Here is a 17136-nt window from a genome sequence, read left to right on the forward strand (position 1 = left end):
CGTCGCAACATCCGCACCCTCTCACCCTCCTCTCTGGCTCCTCTGTTCTGTCAGCCCTCCCTTCAACCGATTCCTTCGCACTTATGCAGCCTAACTTCGCCACTGACACACTTCTCTCTACGCTGTCGTCCTCTCTTGATTCTATCTGTCCTCTTACGACTCGAAAGGTCCGCAAGTCCTCTCCGGCTCCGTGGCTGTCCGAACCGGTGCGCACCGAGAGAGCCACTATGCGAGCAGCGGAAAGGAAATGGCGAAAATCCAAACACGCCAGCGACCTGCTTGCCTATCAGTCTCTTCTCTCCTCCTTCTCTGCGTCCATCTCTGCAGCCAAAAGTTTGTTCTATCAATCCAGAATCGAATCCTCTTTATCTAACCCTAAAAAGCTCTTCTCAATTTTTTCCAACCTCCTTGACCCCCCTGTTCCCCCCCCTCCCTCCACCCTTCTACCAAGCCACTTTGTTGACTACTTTACAAAAAAGATAGACGAAATACGCTCTTCATTTACTAATCCATCTTCCTCAACTACACCTCCAGTAACTTCACCTTCTTCCCCCTTGTTTTCCTCTTTTATCCCCCTGTCTCCCAATCAAGTTCTTACCTTGGTAATCTCTGCCCGCCCAACAACCTGCCCCCTTGACCCCATCCCTTCTCACCTTCTCCAGTCCATTGCTTCGGACCTTCTTCCCTTTCTCACCCATCTTATTAACACCTCCCTCTCAACCGGCTGTCTGCCTAACTCTCTGAAGGAGGCAAGAGTCAACCCTCTCCTGAAGAAACCCACTCTCGACCCATCTGAAGTCAACAACTACAGACCTGTCTCTCTCCTTCCCTTCCTCTCCAAAACTCTAGAGCGAGCTATCTTTAACCAAGTCTCCTCCTTTCTTCACTGTAACAACCTTCTAGACCCCCACCAGTCTGGATTCAAGACAGGCCACTCAACAGAGACTGCCCTCCTTGCTGTCTCTGAGCAGCTTCACACTGCTAGAGCAGCCTCTCTCTCCTCTGTCCTCATCCTTCTAGACCTTTCCGCTGCCTTTGACACAGTGAACCACCAGATCCTCTTGTCCTCCCTCCAGGACCTGGGTATCTCAGGCACCGCGCTCTCACTCTTCTCATCCTACCTCACCGACCGCTCTTACCGGGTAACCTGGAGAGGATCTGTGTCTGAGCCTTGGCCTCTGACTACTGGGGTCCCTCAGGGTTCAGTCCTTGGTCCTCTTCTCTTCTCTCTGTACACCAACTCTCTTGGCTCTGTCATTCGCTCGCATGGCTTCTCCTACCACAGCTATGCTGACGACACCCAACTGATCCTCTCGTTTCCCCAATCTGAAACACGGGTAGCAGCACGAATCTCTGCCTGTCTGACCGACATCTCTCAGTGGATGTCCGCACACCACCTGAAAATTAACCCGGACAAGACTGAACTTCTCCTCCTTCCAGGAAAAGGCTCTCCCACCCACGACCTAACTATTAACTTCAACAACTCAGTGCTGGTTCCGACTCCGACTGCCAGGAACCTCGGAGTGACGCTCGACAGTCAACTCTCCCTGACTGCCAACATTGCCGCAATAACACGCTCCTGTAGGTACATGCTGTACAACATCAGGAGAATACGACCCCTTCTCACTCAGAAGGCGGCACAGGTTCTGGTCCAGGCTCTGGTCATCTCACGGCTGGACTATTGCAACTCCCTCTTGGCAGGTCTACCTGCTAATGCCATTCGACCTCTACAGCTCATCCAGAATGCAGCTGCTCGACTGGTCTTCAACCTCCCGAAATGTAGCCACACTACTCCGCTCCTCCGCGACCTTCACTGGTTACCGGTGGCCGCCCGCATCCGCTTCACAACATTGGTACTTGCGTACTGTGCTGCGAACAGATCGGGTCCAGTCTACATCCAGGACATGGTCAAACCGTACACCCCAGCCCGTTCACTTCGCTCGGCTTCTGCCAATCTGCTTGTAGCTCCTTCACTTCGAGCTAAATCACGACTTGCTCCTCATTGGTGGAACGAGCTTCCCATTGACATCAGGACAGCAGAAAGTCTCTACATCTTCCGGCGCAAACTAAAAACACATCTTTTTCGACTATACCTTGAATAGGTAGCACTTAAATGCCGTAGTAGCACTTAAATGTCCCTTACCGATAGCACTTTAGTAGCACTTAAATGGCACTTACGGATAGTACTTTGTAGTTTAACTTTATTGAAGAAATTGTACTTGCTTGATTCTTGTTGTTCTGAGTTTGGACTCACGGTTTTATGCACTTATTGTAAGTCGCTTTGGATAAAAGCGTCAGCTAAATGACATGTAATGTAATGTAATGTAATCACACTCAATGCCTCAGCTTGTCAGACGGCTGGGAAAAATCCCTGTCGGGGTGAGTCCAACCGTGTCTTCGAATTACTTTTCATATACAAATCAGTCAGTCGTTTTACACCGGCTAATACGTTTCGGTGGAAACATTACGGTCATTATGTATGTTTCGGCATCATTTGCATATGCACGTCTATAGAACTACAGAAAGATTAACACGTATTTGGATTATGTATGGGCAAATCGAAGCCCTCGGGGAGGAAATATTGTTTTCACGGGTTACGAAAACATTAATGTCGCTCTGAAGCGCGCGAGTCATGAGAAAATAGAAATGTAATGAGTTTAGAGCACCTGTTGAGCCACCCAAGCCTCCAAAGAGGAGGATGGGTGACACAAATATGACCTTAGGCCGGGAGTCAGATGTTAGCGTCCCGTATGAAACTAAAGGTTTGACTAAATGCTGCCGTCTGCAATTATCAGTTTAGTTTCCAGTTTTTCGAAAAAGATCTCGTTTTTGTTCACGGTATTTTTGCATTGAAAATACATACGCTTGGAGGACTGTGCAGCAATGTTTCGTGCTAAATTCGTGTCCCGTTTTTCAGGTGCAATATGTTTGAGAATACTCAAACCGAAATGAATGTAGGCTAAATTCTTTTTTAAAATTATTATTCTGATTTAGTTTTAGATTAGTTATATATAGTATTTATTTAGGTTCATGATAATAACCATGGATCCCACACGGACCAGTAAGCAACGACATTTGTCCTTCCTCCCGCTGGTTCTCTCCAAAGCAGGAGTGTTAACAAGAGTCTGATCATGAGCACCAAGGTGACTCCTGCAGTCCTCCCTGTGGACTCTCAGCCTGTGAACGTTTAAACACCTCTGGCCTCGTCCGGTCTTCGCTATAAGCTGTATTCTGTATTTATCTGTCCAGTCGGCCGCTCGCCAGTTTCCCTCTGAGCTCTGAGGGGAAAACAGCATGAATGTCTCTCACGGGTGAGTAGTGCTTATTTTGGAACTGGAGTTTGAGTCGAGGCGAGTCTGAGCTGGTGCAGCTAACGGGAACCATGTAGAGGAAACATCAGCTGACCCAGTGACTTACAAAACCTCTGCTATCCTGGACCAGCCGCTGCCCTTCAGGTTTTTATTCAACCAAAATCGATGGGACTTGACAGATTCATAACATTGTTCATAAAAGATTTATTTTTCTTTCTTTCTTTTTTAACAAAGAAATTGCTGGTAAGGTTGAACAAGTAATGACTTGTATGTTTTTGTAAGTCTCGTGTGAAGATGTACTGCAGTTCATCTATCATGTTGAACTTTTGAAAACATACATCAAACATTACATTAAAAAGGGATGTGATATTGCAATCTCCATCAGAATGACACAAGAAGGCTGTAAACACAATGATGACAACATGGTGTAAAAAATATATATAACTGAATGATTACATTTGTAACCGCAATACAACAATTTGCTATTTCTCGCAATGAAAAACAATGGAAAAAACCTGAGATACGAATTGGACTTATGACCTCAATACGTATGTTTGAAGAGCTGCCACGGTCCTGTTTATCTCATGACGAACATTTTACATTATTTAAAAATCAATTCATGGAAACAAGGATGTCTTTTAAGAATCAATTTTTTTTTCTCTAGCTAATACGAGCGATGCTATAAAAAAAGAAAAAGACGCTCAACTCAATTTGAGAATTCTGTAATTAGCTGTGTTGCATCCTCCCACGCAACAAACTGATCTGCTGCCAAAGTGGGGTTGAAACTAACCATTAAAAAAAAGTATATTAACCATGATTTGACCCAGCCAATCATACCATCCCCCCCTGTTTGTGTTCTCATTTACTGTCCGTCTGCTGGGCGCCCGTCAGCGTGTCCGATTGGATTGTAAATAGCTGTAGAGGCCATACTGAAGCCAATGATAGCAGTATCATGGATTTCCAATGACCTCAGTCGGTGCCAGTTAAAGTCACATGCAGGGTTGTAATTATGCATTTTATTGGCCGTGGAAGGACGGACACGCGGCAGCTTCATAAGCCTCCATCGTGGCTTCCTACGTCAACGGGCACGAGCAAACAGACCGCAGCTCGTCCGCCGGTCTTATCTGCCCACGCACAGCCGCCAGCCGACTGGCGCGTGACGGGACACACGGGATCACGTGCACAGATAAAATGCCCAACGCATTTAAACACGCATCTTCATCAAATCTTGAGTTGAGTTGTGACCGTAAAAGCAATGTGCCGTGTCCATGTACTAATACAACAAAAGGCAATCATTTGGAGCGCTGACCAAATTATGTCTTTAAAATCAAATATTGACACGAGTAGAATTTACAACATGCACTAAAGGCTCGGTAAGATTCTTCAATTATTTGCCATAAAAGACTTATTTATAATTCCCTCATTTACATTCATAAACTGTGTTTTACTTTTGCCAATACTTGTCTGTCTAAATGAAAAAAGTAAAAATAAAAAAAGTATGGTTTTGGAAGCAGCACTGAGACTCGGGTATCGTAGCAGCAGCTATATTGATAATATGAAATTAAGACCGGCAACATTCGTTTCGACTTGAGACCATTCTCATTAAGTTGCCACACAAAGACACATTATAATGCAATAATCAGAGGCGGGAATGCACACTCGGGTGCGTCACACGAGGAACCTGTTGGGAACTCAAAGGGACGTCTTTCTGCTGAGGCGGCGGTTGCCAATGTGTTTGATTAGCCACGCAGCCTTGAGCGGCCTCATCAAACGGCTGTGGAGATAAATGGAGTAATTGGCAAATCATTGGCACTCTCTGCCCCCCCCCTCTCTCTCTGTGTTTGTGCACCGACGCTCTCCCTACACCTGCTCCCGACGGCTTTTTATCGTGACAACAAACCGACTGAAGTGCCCGTGAAAGACCGAATTCAATAGTTTTGTTTTTATCCTTTTTTTCTCATTCAGTCTCTGCCAGATTTGTATGATTGGCTCTTGAATTATATTAATTAAAAGAAGAAAAGCCGCATCTGCAGTCAGTTTAAAATGCAGTGGAGTCCACTGGCAAACGAAGTGCAAAGCTCTGGTAGTTATGTTTGTCACAACAACAACTGCTATATTTCGTGCTATTTTTTTTAATGAATACAACCTTCAATTGGCTTGCGCCTCGTCGTCTAGGAACCGATGGCAAACGAGCGTCGTTCGAGACGACGATAAACCCAACAAGCCATGTTTACATCCACCGGCGCTCTTTTCCTGAACTTATCTTCGTGGTCTTGATGCCTGAACCGAACTTCCCTAAAGGAAAACTGAGACGCCGTCCCAGCCACGTCGAAAACCGGCGCCAGAGGGCGACCTAGAGGCGGACCCAAGCGTTCGGTATTGGACTAGTTGGGATCGAGAAGCTATTGAGCGAGTGTACAAGCCAATCAGAGGTAGAGTCGGGGCCGGTCTCTGCGGATTGTGGGAGGGGACATTGTTTTTAATCAAACTACCGTGAAAAATGGCTGTGAAAGAGGACATTTGGCATGTTGGTGAGACGGCACTTCGATTAAATCCAAAACTCTCTCTTTCACATCGCGCGCACACACACTGCGTGCCACCGTTGGCACGCGCGCCTCAGGTTGCCTACCGCTGATCTAATATGAGGAGGTAGTCAGGAGGAAGTAAGCAGAGGAAGCAAAGTGAGATAGGGAAGAAAAGAAAAAAAATCATGCAAGTCTTTTAAGGTTGTCTTTGTCTGCTCAAACTTACTGAAGCCCGAAGAAATCTTCTAAAACGCTTTTTTCTTCTATTCCGGTTTCAAGTTGGAAATCACAGGAGTGTGTACGGTAAACATATGCTCGTTGTGTTTATTGATGTCGGGATGTTACCTAATATACCTATAAAAGGCAGCGACGGGTGAATGTTCTGATAGATTTGACTTTGAACACTGCGTCAAAAAAACCTCAAAACATCTGTGCTCCCTCTGTTAAGAGGTGGCTGACAGTACTGAACTCTGACTTAGTGAGGCTGGAAAGGATGTACATTAATGTATATGAGGATGAAGAGTAATTGCTCACACAACGGGCTCTGAGAGGTGTGTGTGAGAGAGAAAGAGAGAGAGAGAAAGTCAGCAGGAGTGAGCGATAGTGCACCCGCGGGAGCCCTTAAGCCAAGTCAAGAGGGAGACACTTCAAATATCTGTTTATCTATTAATGAGATTGAATGGATGGAATGATGAACGGGTGGGCGGATGGATGAGTGACGGTGAATGATGGCAGATGGAAGCGGAATGGTGAATGATATTAGAGAGGAAAGGGGAAAGAAAAGAGACTTTTCTTAAGTGGGAGGGAGTAAAAGAAAGACATTTAAGAAATTAAGAGCGGGTATGAAGGGAAAGGATGTAAAATAAAATAAACCCTGAAAAGATGATGAATCAAAGACATTAAAACTAAAGACGTGTGTACGTGTGTGTGTGTGTGTCAATTGGCCAGGCTCGACACCCAGCAGGTTCTCTAATACTTTTAATATCTTAATTATGCTCACTGCAAGTTATTTCAGTTATCTCCCAATTATCCCACTGTATGAGTGAGTGTACAAAATATAAGACGTAGGCGATGATTAAATCTGTCTTGGCGCAACATGGTCGGCTGCTTTCTTTAAACCTAATTAATACAGAGAGTTTTAAATTTGGAAAAAAAACAGCCTTTAATGTTGGGTGTCATGCTTGGAAGCCTATCCGTCTGCATTAAGCGGAGAAGCATTGAAATATATTTCTGGCTCGTGTTTTCCACGATGTAATTATTGCCTTCTTCTTCTTTTCAGAGTAACTTTCCAGGGTCGCACATTTATTTACACCTGTTCGGTTCGGGCTGGCCGGATTCCAGCAAATATTCACATGGCAAATTTATTTAGCGACTATAAATGTCGCGACCGTGCCCCCGTCTCTCCCTTGTGTGTCTGTTTTTTTTTTTCTCATCCAAAATGAATTTGAAGAACGCAAACATCTTTTCATGAATGGCTTCTGCCTAAAACCTTCAGAAATCATGACATCATAACGTCCGGTTTTCCGAAGCACAGCGTTGACCTCTTTAACCTCGGTGACACTCTAGGGGGAAGCGAGACGAGGCGTTTAGAGGCCGTAGTAATGTGCAGGTGTTAGATTAGCAATGAACGACAGATATTGGGAATACTGAGAGGTAAAAACTGTACTCACAACTTTCACGCAATTTGTTAATGCCGACATTCCTTTCTTGTCTTATTGGCAGCAACAGTGTTGCTTTTTGTTGCAATAATTAATTTAACGTGGAAAGCGACATCTGAAAGTGTACAAAGATACCAAAATAAGCCAGGCTGAATGCAAAGTAGGATGCTCCAAAAAGACTAAATGGACAGAACGCATTCAAGTTATTTTCCTAAATTTTCCTTCAGCGCTTCAGCCTGCTGTGGCATCCATTTTTGTTATCACCTATAGCAACGGTGAACATGTAAACCACATGTCGCACGCCACCTTCCGGTTTGCAAAATAAGAGCTTGTTTGTCTCCTGATTACATGTCGACTTCTCCTTCCTGAGCAGTCTTGGAAATCGGAGCTTTCCCACCATCACTCTCACAAACTAACTAACAAAAGTAAACCTCTCACGCTTGTTGCCTCGTACCAACACAACATTGCAGCTCGGTCAGTGGCGCTCTGCGTGACCATCAACGTCGGACCCGTCGGGGACGCCGTGTCCAAAGACGGCGGTTACATGCGTGGTGTCTTTTCTAAATAGACTTGAGAACGGGCGGCTTATACACGAGTACCGAATCCCTGCTCTCCTCACTACTGACTGCTTATGATGCTAATGTAAGCATTACATTATTCTACTTTGCATTTATTGTGGGTCAATTTGTACACGGTGCATCAGCTCAGCTACAAAAGTGTGTGTGTGTGTACTTTGTAGGCTACATTGACAGCTTGAGTAGGTAAAGTGACAGCTTCCCGTTTGATGAACAAATATGAGCCACGCTTAAATTATACTTCCGCGAGGGGGAGAAAATGCCCCTTTCGTATCCTTGAAATCTTTTCCCACTTTTCCAGAAGTGAGTTCAACAGCAGCAGCTTGAACTTCTTCATGTCGATATCAAACCAACCGCAACTGAACATGGAAAAAAAAATTAAAATCGCAGCATTAAACATCTTCTTAGGAAAAAAAAAACTCATATTGCCGGTAAAACAAATTCAATGAAAAAAAAAAAAAAAAAAAACGAAACGTCAGCTTTCGCTTTAAAATTCCCACTCTTGGTCACATCATGAGCCCGGCGGTCACTTTTCCCCGTACACGTCAGTCGGCCACTCACCCATCACCCGGAGCCTCTCGGCGCCCACCACCACCTCCTGCTCGTCGGCGGAGAAGAGGAGCTTCCCGGAGGTGGATTTGACTTCAAACATCTTGCCTCGCGCTTTAATTCCACTGGATCCTGAACCAAAATGGACAGAAAAGAGAGGAGACATCAAAGAGGAGCGACTGGAGCCGATTCCTTACTGAATTAACTCAGAACTGTTTAATATGCATCCAGGTGGAAGATGTTCAAGGCGCCCCCCCCCCTCCCTGCGGGGACTCGCCTTACTAAAGCGAAACACTAGCGTGCTGTTGATGAACGTCGGTGTCATTTATGACGCTGCTGAATATTAAACAACCCGGCATTCTGGTTAATATGGTCATTACAGCCAAAGAGGAACATTTAGACAGGGACTGTTAGAACTTCAACGATGATTAAAGACAAGCAGCCCCACGTGGGGGAGTGATGTTGTATTGTACTTTTTTCGGGGGGTCAACTCTTCCGAATCAACAATTTGGAGCGGAACCAAGGTCTGCGGGAAACTCGAAACAAAAAAAAAAAATACTCCCCACACTTGTTGTCGTTCCAAGCTGCCAAAACTGTAACGGGTGTCGCGACAAACAAGAAACGCAGACAACTTGTTGTTCCAAACTCCAAATTGCTTTCGTCTCACGCGGCGGGGTTAGAAAACACATTGGCTGATTGACACCCGCGCAATTGATTCTGTCACTCTCCATCTGGGATGAGAAGTCCCTCGGCAGACGCGAAGGCGGGCTCGTTCACCCGACAGAAACATCCGAGCGGACTTCGTCCTCTCGCTCTTCAGACCCCCCCGGAAGGCAAACGTCAGCTCACTTTTTTAAATGTGAGAGACACCTTCCTCCCTCGCGCTATGTTTACACAAAAGTGATTTCCATTCACTGAAGACTGCCGACTTTTAGAGAGTGAGAGGCAAAGAATGGGGGGGGGGGGGGGAATGTAAAGAAGAGTCACAAGTTATTTATGGCGGTGCAGCCCGAGGCCTCTGCTGGCACAGTTCAGGGGATCAGAGGAAGAATTGATCTAATTCTTAATTTAAAACAATAAAGAAATGGGGGCAGCCACTCCTGACCTCAGAGTGCATCTATTGCATCTGCTTTTGAAAATTAAAAACGGGGGTCTTACCTGTTACAAGTTGTGTGAGCAGCTGGTTGTTGCTGTTGACAATATTGACCGATATGTTTCTGGACGACTGCAGGAACAGCGGGCGGCCCTGCGGAAAAATAGATGGACACGTTTATTTATTAGGTTTGTGGTGGGTTTTTTTTAGGAACAAAGTATTATAAAATATTTTAAAAAGTCAGCTTTTGAAGAGAAAAGACCAGATGAAGATTTTATTTTTGTTGTTTAGAAATGGGACACAACTAACTGAATGGGTTAATACTTTTGTTTGTACAAGAGGGTACTTTTGAAGACCCTCATTAACCCTGTTTCCAATTATATTTTGACACGCATTTTGAGGCATCGCATAAGAAAAGCTGTATGGAAGCATCAAAATTCAACAATACTTCAACATTTGCGGAGAAAAAATGCATTTTCGCTCTTTCTATGTGGACATTTTTTCTTTTTAGGGATTTTGGAAAAGTCAGGAAACGAATACCTCAGTATGGAGGTTAAACATTTCCTACTCAGACTTTTTTTAATGTTTCCATATCCAATTTGGCGGCTTCACATTTTTTCAACAATGGCCGAAACCACCTCAAGCCAGCCTTTGAACTTTTCTTCGTAATTATGGAAGTATTATCGATTTCTTTGTCGTTTCCATACAGCCAATGCGATACTTTAAAATGCGCAATCAATATATGTGTGATCATGTGGGGGTGGGGCTTACTAGCACATACCAGCCATAATACAACAGTACAAGTGTGCATAGACACGCGTACGAATGTACAACTACACGCTCAAACACACACAGACACCATCACGGTGCAGAGACTCCAGCCTGCTGCTCAGTTTGATAACTTCCATTTCCCAGAGTGCCTTGCACTGATCTGTAATGCCGATCACGTCGGACACTCTGCTCTTTCTGTGCCCGCCTAATCTTCATGCCTCAGTCAACTTCTTAATTAGAGATAACGGCCTGACCATTGTGCTGCGCTCGCAGCCGAAGAGGGGATATGCCTTGTGTGTATAATACTGATAACATTATGGCTCTCGCCAAAGTTATTGAAGTTCTCACAGTACATACACCAAATGTATGGAATGCAAGCGAGGAATTATGTCAACAATGTGTTGTGATCTGAATGTAAAACTAACCAGGAAAATAGAGCATTGTCTACTCTCTTGTTTCAAGGTTGAGGAGGTGTGTGACTAAAACTACTTTGCCTTTTAACATCAAAATGCTGTTGCGGCACAGTTATTCTTATTTTGGTTTATTTCTGACTCGGTGCAAAGACAAACTCCGTGAGCGAGTCCGCCCAAACAACTGACCAGTGATCCCTCGGGCACACAGTTGGGAGAAACAGACTCTTTTTCAAATGACATCGCTGCAATTTGTTTTGGTGCAAATAATTACGATTGTTTTCCGCACACGTTGTAATAACAGCGGCCTTACAGGTTCGTTGCATGTCTCAACGCACGAGACGGGTCCAATGAAATCTTGGTCTGCAATCTGTGACAGACTGCATGATGTCTATTTCACGGCACGGCAGATTATGAGATAAATGCTTGGCGAATTGCACGGTGTTTACATTGCTGCACTAAAATGCGATGAGATAAATCAATAATGGCGAGGCTTTGGCCATACATGTGCTCAGAATAGATTTATGAGCCCCGGTGTGCACATTGTTGTGTAGAGTTTGGCTGATGGACTGGAACGCACCATTTTGGATACACAACCAAAGATGTCACTTTATTTCTGTGATGTCATGATCGCACGGCGTTTGGTTCAAAGCGGTGCCCCCAGTGTGCGGAGGAGTCACCGCTCACTGGTTAGCTCTCATTACCTGCAGCAGTGCTGACATCAATACAAGACAAAAGATGGAGAACATGAAATGCGTCTAATCGGTCAACAAGTCAGCGTTCAGGGAGTGTAAATGGGCAGTTTGACGATACTGACCGACACTCGTTTCATTTATTTTTCTTAGCTCCTACAAAAAAAGAAAATTGCTAAACTTCCTCGATAATTTGTGTATTTCAGCCTGGTCCCCTTCATATGGAATTCCCATATGTATGTCATAGTCTGGGAAACAATTAGTTTCCCTCAAAATGTAACTGAGAATGCAGTTTTGTTGTCTGGAAATTTTTTTAACATTTATTTAGGAATTACACATACAGGTATACCATAAGCTTTCATTTAGATTCATGTTTCTGGAAAAAGATGTCTCCCTTATTAGCTCTGTTCAAGTTCAGGTGGTTCAAGTTGTTCAGGTGGTTGAGGTGGTTCAAGTGGTTCAGGTGGTTTAAGTGGTTTAGGTGGTTCAAGTTGTTCAGGTGGTTGAGGTGGTTCAAGTGGTTCAGGTGGTTTACGTGGTTCAGGTGGTTTAAGTGGTTTAGGTGGTTCAAGTGGTTCAGGTGGTTTACGTGGTTCAGGTGGTTTAAGTGGTTTAGGTGGTTCAAGTTGTTCAGGTGGTTCAAGTTGTTCAGGTGGTTCAGGTGGTTTACGTGGTTTACGTGGTTCAGGTGGTTCAAGTGGTTCACGTGGTTGAGGTGGTTCAAGTGGGTTCAGATGGTTCAAGTTGTTCAGGTGGTTGAGGTGGTTCAAGTGGGTTCAGGTGGTTCAAGTTGTTCAGGTGGTTCAAGTTGTTCACGTGGTTGAGGTGGTTCAAGTGGGTTCAGATGGTTCAAGTTGTTCAGGTGGTTGAGGTGGTTCAAGTGGGTTCAGGTGGTTCAAGTTGTTCAGGTGGTTCAAGTGGGTTCAGGTGGTTCAGGTGGTTCAGGTGGTTTAGGTCGTTTAGGTGGTTCAAGTGGTTCAGGTGTTTCAGGTCTGCTTGAGACAACTAAACAACCGTGGCTGCTCCTGAAGAGATTAGCGTTGCTTCTCCAGTTGTATCAGAACTGGAGATTATTTCCTCATAGATGGAAGAAGAGAAAAGTGAAATAATCGCACTATAAATATGCAGTCATTCAGAGCTGCTTCTTGTGCCGTTTTGGTGAAGTCGGGACTCCGTTTCAATATGAATATCTGTACCCGGCCATGATATCACACTGCGAGCATGTTGTGCTTGTTTGAGTCAGAGTTGAACTTGGCCGCTTCCTGCGCGTCGCTTGCCTTCCAGAATATGCTCACCGGCTTCCCAAAGCTCTCGTTCTAATTCAGTCCTCGTCCATCTGTCACCCTGGTTTCTGTCTCCATTACTACCCCCTTCTTCTTCTTCTTCCCTCTCATTCCCCATCTCCATCTCCGCTCGGCTCTCTTTCGCTTCCTCGCCACATTTTGCCCCATCGTTCATCCTCCCTCCCTCCCAGCTCGCGTAAAGGTCCAAGAAAGCGGAGATAAAGCCCGCTGCTCTCTTGCATTATCAAGACATCCGTCCAAGACCTGCACGCGGCTGTTATTGCTGCACCAAGTAGAAGAGACACAGCGAGAGAGTGCGTATCACTTTATCGGGGCCCATCTCTCCATTTCTCCGACACCTCAAGGCCCAGATACTTGCAATGAGGACAGCAGGAAGCACATCAGAATGTTAATTTTGTAAACAGAACATACCAGGGGGACCCCAAGACAGACTGAACATTTGGATCGTTAAACGCTAAAGATTTCCTGCAAGAAAACGGATGCTGAAGTTGTAGCTCTGTGCTGCACGCTGGAGGCCGGGGTTGTTGCATGCGTTTGTGTCCCCACAAAGACCACCTGGTGGGAAACAGGTGCACTCACCGAGCCAGAGCATGTAGCCTTACCGTATTGTCTTATGACAATACGTGACAAATCTCGTTATGAGGCAGCATGGCTCGCCTTCTCGCATTATGGCGTGCAATGACTCAAAACATGGAGTTATGCTTGGAGTTACCATATGAACGGTGTAGCTGAGTCACGAGAGGACTCATCATGTCTCAAATCACCTCCTCCTGTTTCCTTTTGTCACGAGACAGCTTAACGCCACACGCCGCCGAACCTTGTCAGGTCACACCACGCACATCTTGCCGTGTCTTCCTTGAGTCCTCCAGAGGTGACATGGCACAAAAGGTTTGGTTTCTTTCTACAATATGACATTTATTGGCGTGGCGTGGCCTGACTTTAAATGGCATGTCTTGCTATGGATATGGAACACAATGTCTTATTATGACATTTCTTGATCGGATGTGATGTGACGTGACATGTTTTGTCTTGTAGATGCGACTGGATGGTTTTAAGTCCTTGCTAAAATCTTCTCCTTCACAAAAAACACGATTGATACCAGAAGAAGTCCGTGCTAAGATCTCTGCAACAATCAGCTTTTGAAACCATCTTTAGCTAACTTGCATGAAGCCTGCGTTCATTCCAAAGACCCCGTCTTTGCTTCTGATTTACTGTCACTGAACACTACTGCCTTATGGCCACGACCTTTGGGTGATGAACTTAAGAAGCATAAATGACTCTTGGAAAAGTATTTCAGCTTGGCCTTTTGGGGCAAAACATCCGGAACAAGCTTTGGACTACAACCCTATTATTGCCTCTTCAGCTGCAAAGAACTGCCTTCCTTTGGAGGTGTTCTGACACAATAACAGACCAGGCAGCAAACTCCAGTTCTCAAATGAGAAGCCAACGCGGAAACGCCTTATACTTGCTTTCTTACTAATGAACAGCAGGGGGCGACTCTTCTGGTTGCAAAGAGACGACCGCTTGTATAGAAAAGTCTATGAGAGAATGACCCTACATCTCACTTGATTTATTATCTCAGTAAACTTGATTTATTACCTCATTAGTTTATGGTCTCAAACGCTAGTCAACCTCAATCCAGCAGGATTCAGTATTTATAATCCGTATAGTCATTTAGTAAATTATTGACCCATTTAGAGAAAAATAAACAACGGAGCAGGTTATGCCTCAGGGCGGCGCTACCTTTTGATTTACAGGCTGCTACCACGACGTTGTCCGTGTTTTCATCTTCATGAAAGTTAATTGTAACACCTTTGTATTATTCACCAATCGGTGAACAAAAGAATGCATTTGGCTCCACCTGCTCGTTTCACTACAGGTTCCAAAATTCACAAGATGGCAATGGCCCCAAGAATATTTTGCGACGGTCAAAATGTTGACTTTAGGCTTAAAAACCACAGTCCAGAAACCAATGGGTGATGTCACAGCGACGATGTGCTCTTATTATATGAAGTCTACCAACAGCACACTAGACAGAGCACATAACATATCTGACGAATAGCATTTCAGGAACCTTCAGGAGTGGATTTGAGTACATTTGGGCAAGAAAACGGGTCGATGGCTTTCAGCTACCTTTGGGAGAACATCTAGTGTCGTGCTTATCCTTCCACAACCTCCGTGGTAGGTTTTTTTTTAAGTAATTTAAGCTTTGTTAGAGCAACATTTAGACACTTAATGAAATCAATACAGGTTGTAAATGCAGGCGGTGTGGGACCACTTGTAGTTGATGCTTCCAGTATCAGTCCCAACAGCATTGTCTCACATGCTTTTTCAACTGTCTTTGAAGGCTCCGGGTCTCAAATCCAGAGGCAGTTATGCATTTATTTGGGACATGCTGTATGACACCAATGTACAACTACTGGAATGATTGCTTTAATTATTCCAGGAATGGCTGATGTTAAACTGTGAGATCAGTGTCTCTCTTCCTTACATATAGGCCATGCTGTTTATTCCCAACGGTAAAGAGCTAAGCATGGCTAGCTTGGCCCCTTTGCACAGGCACCAAACATAAATCGGAATTATTATTTCTGTCAGTGTAAAATAAAAATAAATCAAGGTGTGTCTTTCTGTGAGTGACTTACTGGTTTGGAATGGATTTCTTTGGCGTAGAGGGGCTGGAGGAACTCAGAGTCCCCTTCCAGTTTCAGGCCCTTCTCTGTTATTCTCAGGTTGCCCATGCCATCCTGTGAGGAACAAAGACAGCGACAGTTAGTTATTGTTCTCTCATCGTGCATTTCAAGCAAGTATATATCAACTGGTCACGAATTCGACACATACCCTTCTCTAAAAACAACAACGGGCCATACTGTATTTTCTTCTGCTTTGGGTGCAAGGGATCATAAAACCGACCGGTTCGGATTGTATCACCGTTTTGATTCACGGATCAGATTAGAAAACAAAAGAGATGCCAATTAAAGATGCCCCGATCAAGTTATTTTGCTGCCAACACCGATCATCAATGAACCATATCAGCCAATACAGATCTTTTGTTCTTATTTTTTTTTTTATAGCAGCTGGTTTGCAAAGCTCCAGACTATTTTTTTCCACTGCTATCTCGAAAACCTTTCAAATGCCCCAAAGTCTGTGTAAAGCACCAATAATTCAACATGTTCAAGTCATCTAAAGTGGTTATTTCCATTAAGAGAAAACATATAATTAAAATGATAAGATAATAAAAAACGATTTGGCATTAGCAGTTTTAATGAGCTAATGTAAGCTGCTTAAAGTTAGTGTTTCTCGCCTAAAAACTACATTTCACACGATTACATTTGAACGCATCATTGAAATGTTATACTTTACTTCCAGCCAATACTACCTTTCACTGAGAAAATCATGAATACTTCATAATGTCACACAATTGAACCTGTTAGTTCTCCTGACAAGGTAAACACAGATGTGTTGTTCACAATGCAGCATCATCAGGAATCCGCGACTGAAAAGCATTAATGCCGATCTCCTGATCCCACATCTTCACTGAACATCTACTGATAACGATCGGAAGGACAAATGCATTTGACACCATGACGGCCGAGCTGTGTATTTAATCCTCCGTTCAACGCAAAGAAGTTAAAGCAGTCGCAAAAAGGTATAGAACGAGCAGTCTTGACGTTACTGAGAGATCACAAAGATTGAAAGACACGTGAAGTTTTAATCACATTTTCTCAATGCGTGTGCTATTTTTGCCACCGAAATCAAAGATGAACCAGTGCAGCACTAGTGTGCAAGCCAAGACTCTTCACAGTTTTCTCTCCATGTATTTCCTGCCAACATGGTGCAGAGCCGTGCACAACAAGCGCTGGATGGGTCTCACAGCTGCCATTTAATTATTATTTTTTTCTTTCTGACACCTGCATTTTTTTTGTAGAAACACCTGTTATTCGTCTATGTGGCAAGATTGCTGTGTGTAACTTAATATCACCTATGCACCTGATGTTTAGAGGGAATATGTTATGGTGCAACACAATCAGAGACTATCAGGCACCACGTCCGAACACTGTACACAGACCGCATTAGACTCATTTAAACTGGCTCCCTAGTTGATCAGCCACCCTAATCTCTTTTAATCTTTTTCAGTGCAGATTCAGTGGTTGATGCTTGACTTCGGCATTAGCTCTACAAACTGATCCATTGGCAAACGTACACAGTGCATACGAAAACAGAGCACAGGCTCATTAGACTTCAATATCA

The 17136-nt window shown here is 44.3% G+C and overlaps 1 protein-coding gene across 1 annotated transcript in view; it reads right to left on the reverse strand.

The window, feature by feature from the left end:
• The window catches only part of sgcd (sarcoglycan, delta (dystrophin-associated glycoprotein)), a 106292-nt gene that overhangs the window by 39281 nt on the left and 49875 nt on the right, over positions 1–17136 (reverse strand). The window contains exons 3-5 of the mRNA XM_034550421.1: positions 15531–15632; positions 9777–9864; positions 8631–8750 (exon numbers count right to left, since the gene is read on the reverse strand). Of these exons, the coding sequence (XP_034406312.1) occupies positions 8631–8750; positions 9777–9864; positions 15531–15632 (310 nt within the window). The remainder of the gene's footprint in view (positions 1–8630; positions 8751–9776; positions 9865–15530; positions 15633–17136) is intronic.

Source organism: Cyclopterus lumpus, chromosome 14 (genome assembly GCF_009769545.1).
Source record: "Cyclopterus lumpus isolate fCycLum1 chromosome 14, fCycLum1.pri, whole genome shotgun sequence".
Taxonomy (NCBI): domain Eukaryota; kingdom Metazoa; phylum Chordata; class Actinopteri; order Perciformes; family Cyclopteridae; genus Cyclopterus; species Cyclopterus lumpus.